The sequence below is a fragment of the Schistocerca serialis genome, chromosome 4, assembly GCF_023864345.2.
Source record: "Schistocerca serialis cubense isolate TAMUIC-IGC-003099 chromosome 4, iqSchSeri2.2, whole genome shotgun sequence".
In the NCBI taxonomy this organism is placed as follows: Eukaryota; Metazoa; Arthropoda; class Insecta; order Orthoptera; family Acrididae; genus Schistocerca; species Schistocerca serialis.
Window position 1 is genome coordinate 660,011,439 of NC_064641.1, and position 10,387 is coordinate 660,021,825.

At 45.7% G+C, this 10,387-nt stretch overlaps 1 protein-coding gene across 1 annotated transcript in view; it reads right to left on the reverse strand.

Annotated features, from left to right (window-relative positions):
• The window catches only part of LOC126474670 (F-box/LRR-repeat protein 16), a 788,581-nt gene extending 779,876 nt beyond the window's left edge, over positions 1-8,705 (reverse strand). Inside the window, exons 1-2 of the mRNA XM_050102149.1 lie at positions 8,510-8,705; positions 8,154-8,359 (exon numbers count right to left, since the gene is read on the reverse strand). Coding sequence (XP_049958106.1) covers positions 8,154-8,359; positions 8,510-8,705 — 402 coding nt within the window. The remainder of the gene's footprint in view (positions 1-8,153; positions 8,360-8,509) is intronic.
• Between the last annotated feature and the right edge of the window lie 1,682 nt (positions 8,706-10,387).

A 10,387-nucleotide genomic window follows, 5' to 3' on the forward strand; every position in this document is an offset into this window, starting at 1 on the left:
CTTTTTTAATTTTGTTGTTCACTGACAGCATAAGGCGTGTCTTGTAACAAGGGAATTCAAAAGAGACATTTCTTCGGATGCGTCACTGCACTGACGACTGAGAATTTCCGAAAAAGAACGCACAGAATTAATCGCACGAATGTCTTCTTGAAAGTAGCCTTATATGTGAAGCCACGAAAGGCATTCAGAAGAATAATCTCTTTCTTAAGCAACAAAGCATACGTTACACCTGTCATCGGACCCGAGGACAGAATTTCCTGGATTGCTTCATGCGGGTCCGTGGATGAAAAACACACCATTTAAAAGATGCACCAAATCCACAAATTTGAAGATACGGCAATGTAATTTTGTACATGTTTTACATAAAATTAACACATTTACTCTTAACTTTCTTGGATTATATGTATTTAACATCTTTATGGAATTTAAAAATGTCATTTTCAATAAGTAATATATGTACATTTTTTTAAGAACCTGCTAAAGAGATTTCTACAAAATTTTCTCTGATTAATCTTTTCGTGTATAGTAAGCTGCTCTCATGAGATTTTTGAATATATCGAATAGGAGAATTATAACGATTTTTGATTATAGTTCTGAAGGTGTAATACAAAATTCATGCAAAATTCTAAGCATTTTGCCCTATATCTCAGCTTACACTCGCTCTTTCAAAATTTAGTCTTGAGATAACATTTATTGTGTTTATAGAACTAAGTACACACAGCCTAATGTTTTTTTTCCTTATTTTACCTCTTCAGAAGGCCCCAGATTTGTACTTACGGTCCTCTTTCCCTTCAAGAGCTTCTCTCTGGTTTCTTGTTTCCTGCCTTTTTTCCTCTATCGGGTTTTCAACTGACTTTTCAACTGCAGAGAGGCGCTGTAGATCTATTTTTCTCAAGATGTCGTGAGTGAAATTTCCTGTATTAATACGCATCCTCTCTAATACCTTCATCCTCCCTACATCCAACTATTAAATGCAATTCTGACAACTTTAACAGAAGAATATGTGGTTTTAGGGCATCGTTTCCACACGATTGAATTTAGAGACTCATTTGGATTCTGGGTTTTGCCATCAAGAGACCTTCTTAGAAGTTCAGGATCGCCCAGAAACCTGTAAGTCAGCTCGCAACATGCAGGATACAGTTTGGAAGCCTCTCCTTGTGAATGTAGTGGCTTTTATCCCTCTGAGCCTGTAGATATACATACCAGCTAATATGACACAGATGATAAATGGGATGTTCCTTGGTTGACACCATGTGGAAATATGTAGCCCATACTGCACTTTTCGTGTCACTTACACTGGAAGGATTCTATCTGACAGCTCAGCCGGTGTACACTTGAAGGGTGTCTATCATCTTCTTTGTGAATCTGTTGTGTCCACCAATGCCCTTTCCATCATCCAACTTTTTGCACTTCATATCACTGACAAGTTTTCTCAGTCTAGAGCTCATTCTCTTCTCGTTGTGTCCACAGTCTTCTATTTGTATGCCGTGCAAGTTTGCTTGAAAGTAATTCACGGAATCTTTGTTCAATTTATTGGAGTGTTGGTTCAAAAAGTGGGCGTGGCAGGACGATCGCGTACTATCAACAGTCGTCAAGCAATGTATAAAACGCATGTTTTACCATCACCTGCTTTTATTTTAAACCGGAATACCAATCGGTTTCAGCCTTGGACCATCAGTCATGGGTAAGGGCTAAGATGGCTTAAGCCATCACGTTACATTTGTCATTTCTTCCCACGCCCGGGTTCCCAGGTTCAATTCCCGGCGGGGTCAGGGATTTTCTCTGCCTCGTGATGACTGGGTGCTGTGTGATGTCCTTAGGTTGGTTAGGTTTAAGTAGTTCTAAGTTCTAGAGGACTGATGACCATAGATGTTAAGTCCCATAGTGCTCATAGCCATTTGAACTATTTTTTTGTCATTTCTTAAATACTGTATAGAGAATGTAATGAACATGAATATACGACACAGTACTTTTAGAAGAAAACATTACGGATACTAAATGTGTACAGAGCAGTAATACACAAATCAAAAATCATCACCCCCGTTCCCAGAACTCCTGAAGATACACATTGACTGTGGATATTGTATCACAGACACAGTCCCTTTGACTGTTCAGTGATGTCACTAAACCGGCCCAAAGATGTAAACAACTTTGCATGAGGAGCGCGTATTAGCAGGAGGGGATCCGATAGCCGATCAGTTCCAGTCATTCCACCACGAAGGAGGTACACGGCTCGTGTTGTCTGTAGTTCAACCATGCATAGACGGTCAATACCCCAGTTTGATCGCGTCCTCATCGTTACTGTGGCCCAGTTAGGGCTCTCAACAAGCTAAGTGTCCAGGCGTATCGGAGTGAACCAAAGCGATGTTGTTTGTACATGGAGGAGATACAGAGAGACAGGAACTGTCGATGACATGCCTCGCTCAGGGCGCCCAAGGGCTACTACTGCAGTGGATGGCCGCTACCTACTGATTATAGCTCGAAGGAACCCTGACAGCAACGCAACCACGTTGAATAATGCTTTTCGTGCAGCCACAGGACGTTGCGATACGACTCTAAACTGTATGCAATAGGCTGCATGATGCGCAACTGCAATCCCCACGTCCATCTTTGCAGCCATGACACTATGTAGCGCGGTACAAATGGGCCCAACAAAATGCCGAATGGACCGCTCAGGATTGGCATCACGTTTTCTTCACCGATGAGTGTCGCATATGTCTCCAACCAGACAATCATCGGAGACGTGTTTGGAAGCAACCCGGTAAGGCTGAACGAGTTAGTCACACTGTCCAGCGAGTGCAGCAGGGTGTGCTTCACTGCTGTTTTGGGGTGACATTTGTCAGGTCGACGTACGCCGCTGGTACGTAAATGCCACCCTCAGATCGATAGTGCAATCATGTCGACAGCATATTGGCGAGTCACTCGTCTTCATGGACCACAATTCTCGCCCCCATCCTGCAAATCTTGTGAATGGCTTCCTTCAGGATAACGACATCGCTCGACTAGAGTGGCCAGCGTGTGCTTCAGACATGAACCCTACCGAACATGTCTGGAATATATTGAAAAGGGCTGTTTATGGACGACGTGACCCACCAACCACTCTGAGGGATCTACACCGAATCGCCGTTGAGGAGTGGGACAATCTGGACCAACAGTACCTTGATGTACTTGTGGACAGCACGCCACGACGAACACAGGCATGCATCAATGCAAGAGAACGTGCTACGGGGTATCAGAGGTACCGGTGTGTACAGCAGTCTGGACCACCACCTCTGAAGGTCTCACTTTATGGTGGTAAAACATGCAATGTGCGGTTTTCATGAGCAATAAAAAGGGCGGAAATGATGTTTATGTTGATCTCTATTCCAATTTTCTGTACAGGCTCCGGAGCTCTTGGAACCGAGGTGATGCAAAACATTTTTTATGTGTATTATATCCAATTATATCCAATAAACATGGGCTCTGAAGTGCATACCTTAGGAGGTATGAACGCATGTTAATCTTCACTAATGTGAAAACACATCTCATCTACTGAATACGTGCAAATATCTCTGAGGGTATATATTTCAGGGCCCATGTTTAATAGACTTTTTTTGCTTCGATTGATCGTTCCTGTCATAGCACTGAATACATACCATTCCTCCTGGGACACCCTATATAATCCAGCATTTCCATCTTTGTTAAGTAAGAGGAGAGGACCACAGAGGATAGGAATATTACAATTTTCAACACTGTCGTAAGTTGTAATTTCAGTATCAATTTATTGGCAACCGGTTTCAGCGATACACTTCGTCATCAGGCTCTCTAAATATATAGTGGGCTCAGTTCTCCCGAAAGACATCAATCAGAAAGTGCCTCGTGAAAATAACCGGTATCCGCATCAGCTCTTGTAGAAAGCAACCACACACGCTGAGACCGCAAAAAAGCGTACGTATCCTGGAAACGAATAAAGATGTGAATAAAATCTTCAAGGTTTTCAAGAGCGGGATCTTAGGGATACATCGTAAAAATTACAGCCATTTGCTGTGCATAGCCGTCTCGGCATCCGCGGCTGAGTTTTGGTACCCCCCCCCCCCCCCCCCCCACACACACACACACACAAAAGTTTTGTAACGTTCTCGCTAACGGATGAAGATTTTTGAGAGCGTTGAGATTGTTCTTCTTCATAAATGTCAAGAGAATATACCGTTAAAACCTGAGCAATATGCTGAGGTTACCTATTATTTAGATTTCGCCTCATACAGGATTTTATGTTGAAGTACGATAACAATGAAACTCCGTATCCTGGAAACGGATGGATACATCAAGAAGATTTTCAAGGTTGTTCGAGATCGGGATCTTGGGAATATACCGCAAAAGTTCCTTCCGTTATCTGTGCGTAGCCGTCTTGGAATTCTCGGCTGGGTTTGGTCTGCTCGTCACGGCGAAAATATAGTAAAAAAAAATAGGGGGGGGGGGCGGGGAGCTTTCCGTGGAACTGCTCACGAACTATTAATACCTCCATAAATCCCATCAAGCCCACCTGAGACCACATCAGATTCAAAAGGAACCAACCTTTTTCCTCCATTTGCCTAAGCTGTAGGAAGTGTGTAACATTCATACCTCGACCCTGATCTGTAGGATAGTGACACCAAGAAAATGCTTCTTTTGTGTATAAGAATGGTCGCAGCCAAAGAGTTATCCAAAACACTTCACCCTATCTTTTTATCAGCTGTAGAACCCGAGGTATGAGCTCCATACCCCATGCATACCGACAAACGTTAGGAAAGAGATAGAGTGATATCCAACGGCAGACAGTTGATGTAAAGCGCAGCGCAGCCGTTTTCGGCCAGTGCTACTTCCTGACTGACGTCTTTCGCGAAAATTCAGCCACTATATATTTAGAGGAACTGATCATGACGAAGTGCATTGTCGAGATTGGTTGCCAATACATTGATATTGAAATTACAGCTGACGATAAAAATCGTAATACCCTGCGTATTAGTCAAGCGCTCACCAACAGAGGGCTGGAACATTGGGATGGCAGTTATCGCTGAAACAACCGGTTTCCGGTTACACCGGTTCATTTCGTCTCCAGTTCAAAACCGCTCAATATAACCTATTTCTGAAATAACCGATTTTTCAGTGTTTTATTGCTGTTACTTCCTGTAATAAACGTAAACCTCGAACAAAGGTTGGAAAGTTCTAATGAAGGCGAAGGAGGAGTAGTTAATGATCGACATGGGGTTGAGGCTTGGGCAGAAATCTGTCTCATTGTCTCCAGCAAAGACCGAGAAGGTGAAGGACACCGATGTGGCGACAGCGAGAGAAAACGGTCACTAGTTGGTGATTTACATTCATCATTACTTTTGGACGGTATCATTATTTCAGCCTGATGCAACCACAATATTATGGACTCAGTCATTATCCCAAGTTTACAGCACATCAACAAAATTATTGTTACATCAGTCAAAGCTATCTTTTTCTTCCAAGAAACATTGTGGACGTTTTTCTCCTAATATGATGTCGCAAATTTGTTCCGCTACCTCCCATTTTTGAGCTTTTTAACCAAATAGAGCATTGTACTTCATTACTACCGCACTTCGTAAAATACTTCCGCAAACGTGGGACAGTACCATTTTGCAAGATTACTGATGATTGAAGATGACGGCGAGAAACTACCGTATAGACCGGATGGGAGCAAATCTTGCACACTGCACGTACAAGCGTACCGTTTAATGAGGCACGGTATAGGGTAACAGCAACAGTACTGTCTCTGCAATGCTGTATCGATTCTTATGACATGTATTTGTTGTTAGTTTCTAACTGCAGGACTCTTAAAGTAGTGCTGAGCATTTTCTTAGTGTCACTATCCTACAGATCAGGGTCGAGGTATGAATATTACACACTTCCTACAGCTTAGGCAAATGGAGGAAAAAGGTTGGTTCCTTTTGAATCTGATGTGGTCTCAGGTGGGCTATTTAAAACCATTAATTGGAAAAAGACATATCTTTACCTTATTTCACCGAGACACGATGTACAGTTACAGAATACGAAGTTTCCAGTCAGTGCAGACTCCTCATAGTGCCTCAGCAGAAGAACGAAAAAGTGACCTGCCGCAAGCCCGATATCTGTCGTATACGATACCACTGACCAGAAAAAGTTCAGGTGCATAAGCACACGAGAAAATTACCCTGGAGCTATGCCACATAAAAACCAAAAATTTCAACTCTAGCAAATTGTAATTCCAGTTTTACCCGGTTATTGGTAAAAAAATGATAAATCATGTTATAACTGAAACCAGAAAATACCGAAAAACATCCGTTATTTACAACTAAAATACCGGTATCGGTTTTAAACGGCCAGTTTTTCCCATTCCCGCAGTTGGACGCAAATTTTCAGGTAAGCCTTTCAGATAAGCTCTTCAGATCCGAGATATGTGGCATAGCTCCAGGGTAATTTTCTCGTGTGCTTATGCACCTGAACTTTTTCTGGTCAGTGGTATCGTATACGACAGACATCGGGCTTGCGGCAGGTCACTTTTTCGTTCTTCTGCTGAGGCACTATGAGGAGTCTGCACTGACTGGAAACTTCGTATTCTGTATCTGTACATCGTGTCTCGGTGAAATAAGGTAAAGATATGTCTTTTTCCAATTACTTTTGTTTTCACATGTTTTCATATTGCATTAAAACTGTGCAGACATCCCTCAGTTGATAGACCACTATAACTTAATGTTGAAACGGTTTTATAAGCCTTAATCCGTTGAGTGTCACATATGATACCTCGAGATCCAATGCCGACATTGTTTACGTCAGCTGAAGTGCAACTGCATATTTCATCCGTTAACTACTACAACTGACTGACAAGACATCACTGAGCGGACCAACGGAATTAAGTGAGTTGAGTCTGACATCGAGTTTAATGAAACTGATGATGAAAGTGACACCTTGATGCAAAGACATCAAAGTAAAAAAAGTGCATCAGAAGAGGAGGAAACTGTGCCTCTTGTTCAAAATTGAGAAAGAAATGAGTTCTGTAAGCATACAAATTCGAAGGAAGAAGTGTTTTATTAAAAGAATCACTGTTTCCCACTCGACAGGATGCTCCTGAGAAAACTTATGTGTCATTTTTTCGTTTTAATAACGATGGCACTTCCAGTAACCTCCAATCCAATATTGTTACCAACGGCCACAGATGAACTCAAGAAACCGTTTGAATATTTTTTCAAATACTTTCTTGCTTCATTTTCTGAGGATATGTCACAGTTTACAAATATTAGACACGTCAGTAAAGCAGGAAAATGACTACATTCTGCTGTAGAAAAAATGTACAAGTTTGGAGTTAGCACTGTTGCAGCATTTTAGGAGTACCACGACGAAGAATGTGCTGAGACAGGAAAACTGGGTACCCAGTAATTTCAGAAAATGTTTCGATGGACATGTTTTACCTCCTGAGGAGGTATTTTGACCTAGTTTGAAATCTACAGCAAATATGAACAATATAATTAATGAAACTTCCTGGCAGATTAAAACTGTGTGACGGACAGAGACTCGAACTCGGGACATTTGCCTTTTGCGGGCAAGTGCTCTACCAACTGAGCTACCCATGCACGACTCACGACCCGTCCTCACAGCTGTGCGGTCCGGCACACAGTTTTAATCTACCAGAAAGTTTCATATCAGCGCACACTCCGCTGCAGAGTGAAAATCTCATTCTGGGAATATAATTAATGTTTATGACTGCCTTTTGATAATTAAGGAATATGAAAGTGTGAAGTTATGTGTATAACTGCCCTGCCTATCACCCGAGGTGTCATCTATGACACTTGTCAAAAATGTAGCTCACATGTACTTTTAATATAATCTTTATGACTGCCTCTTGATAATTAAGGAATATGGAACTGTGAAGTTATGTGCATAATTGCCCTGCTTATGACCCGAGGTGTCATCCATGATACTCGTCAGAAATGTAGCTCACTTGTACTTTTTGTGCTCGGAACTGAAGCTGCTGTGAGAAAAATTGTATCATTAGCGACAGAAAGAGGAAAGAGAAGTGACAGTGGTATGAGAACTACCCCTGCCACACAACGTAAGGGGTAAAAAGAGGAGCAGTGAGTGATTGAGATCTAGCTAGAGCCACCGGCGTTAGTAAGGACAAGCGCACGCTCACACACCTGTGCCAGCGGCCTGCGTTCGGCGGCGGAGAAGTACTGCAGGAAGAACCTGGCGAGGAACATCTCGTCCATGAGCAGCTGTTCCCAGGAGTTGGGCTGTCGGCGGTGTTGCAGTTGCGGCTGTCGGCGGCCCGGCCTGGAGGTCGCGGGGGTGGCACCCGGGGGAGGCGGAGGCGGCGCGCCGCGGCGGGACAGCTGCGGCGTCCCTGGCGACGCCGCGACGCCGCCTCCGCCGCCGCTGCCGTTGACGACGGCGGGCGACGCCGCGGACGCCGACGCGGGGGCCGGCGCCTTTCCCGACGGGCGCAGCCGCGACGGCTTCTCCGGAGCGCCGGCGCCGCCTCCGCCTCCGCCACATAGCGCGTTGGTGACACGCTCCATGACGCTGGCCTTGGCGGCGGCGACCACCACCTCCCCACCGCCGTTGGCGGCCGGCGCGGGCGACGGCGCCCGGTGGTGCTTGCCCGCGGCGCGCAGACCCAGCCCGTTGATGCGCTTGGTGAGCTCCGCGCTAGCGCGCTCCACCACGCCCTGCGCCGAGATGGACGACATGGCAGCTGCCTGAGTCGAGTCGAGCGGAGCGGACACAGGTCGGAACGGTGTCAGGAGCGCGGCAACGGCATCCCGCAGCGCGCGCCGCCGCACACTGCCGGGTCGCGCCGCGCGCCGCCGGCGACCGGCCGCCGAGCCTGCGCCGCCGGCCGCGAGAGGCGCTCGCGGCGCGCCCTCGCTCGATGGCGTTCCGCTATCGATTATTTTCGGGAGCGAGGCCACCCCTCGAAAATAAACACCCCCCTGTGAGCCGACGCTGCGAGCCTCGAGCCCGTTCCACCCCCGACCGACGCCAACAGCCCTCGCAGAGGCAGCGCGTATCAAGGTCGGGTCACGCACACTCACAGGGACCGCCGCTCGCGGGCTGCCGCGCTGCGCTGCGCTACACGCCAAGTGTCTGCGATGGGGCGTCTCTCTCTCTTTCCTACCGGATATACCGGGTGATCAAAAAGTCAGTATAAATTTGAAAACTTAATAAACCACGGAATAATGTAGATAGAGAGGTAAAAACTGACACACATGCTTGGAATGACATGGGGTTTTATTAGAACAAAAAAAAATAATAAGAAAACAAAGTTCACAAAATGTCCGACAGATGGCGCTGGATAGCAAAACGTCAGTGACTGTGCATGACAACAGCGTATAAAAGGTGCTGTAATGAGAGAGAGACTCATTTTCCCAAGGTGGCTTCCACCAACTCCCCCCTCGCGGACGATGCCCTCTCTCCCTCCATTTATCCCTCCTATCAACTCTGATCCTCACTCCCCCTCCTTTCCTCTGTCCTTTTCCCGGGCTCCCTCTCCCCCCCTTCCATCCTCTTTTTACCGCACCTCCCCTCTCTCTGCCCCTTCTCTCCCCTGAGTCCTTTTGCATTTTCCCCCTCTGCCTCTTCTCATTCCCTCTCGCGTCTGCCCTGCCCCTCTCCCCCTTTATGAGTCCTCTCCCTCCTTGGTTCCACCCCCCTTTTCGTTTTTTCCTTCCTCCCTCCTTTTTTTCCCCCTCCTCCAGGTTCCCCCCCCCCCCACCATCTGCCTTTGGCTCGGGAGTGTCATCTTTGTGCCGCCATTTTCGTGCAGTGTTTTACAGTGAGTGTTCCGTGTTGTGTTTTTTTGGGAAGTGTTGCGAACGGCCATCATACTGTCTCTGGGTGTGCTTTTTATCTCTTGCGAACAGAAACCAGACTGTCGCCATGTTTTTTAATTGTGTGTGTACTATGTTACTTGTCTGATTCATGTGTCATTTATTAACATTGCCAACCCTTTTTGCTTTCTGTTTTAACTTTCCGCATTTTTCCGCCATTTTATACTTTCAGTCACCGTTTTATCGCCTGTTTTTCTTGTTTCTTCTCTTCTTCCGTTAAAAAAAAAAACAAAAAACAAAAAAGTCTGTAGGCTGTAGAACAGCGTACTAAGCTGCTGCCAGCCCACCCCCTTCGGGGGAATTGAAAATCAATAAAGGAAAAAAAAAAAGAGGCAGAATCAAATGCGCCGGCCGTTGTGGCCAAGCGGTTCTAGGCGCTTCAGTCCGTGCCGCGCGGCTGCTACGGACGCAGGTTCGAATCCTGCCTCGGGCGTGGATGTGTGTGATGTCCTTGGGTTGGTTAGGTTTAAGTAGTTCTAAGTTCTAGGGGACTGATGACCTCAGATGTTGAGTCCCATAGTGCTCAGAGCCATTTGAACCAT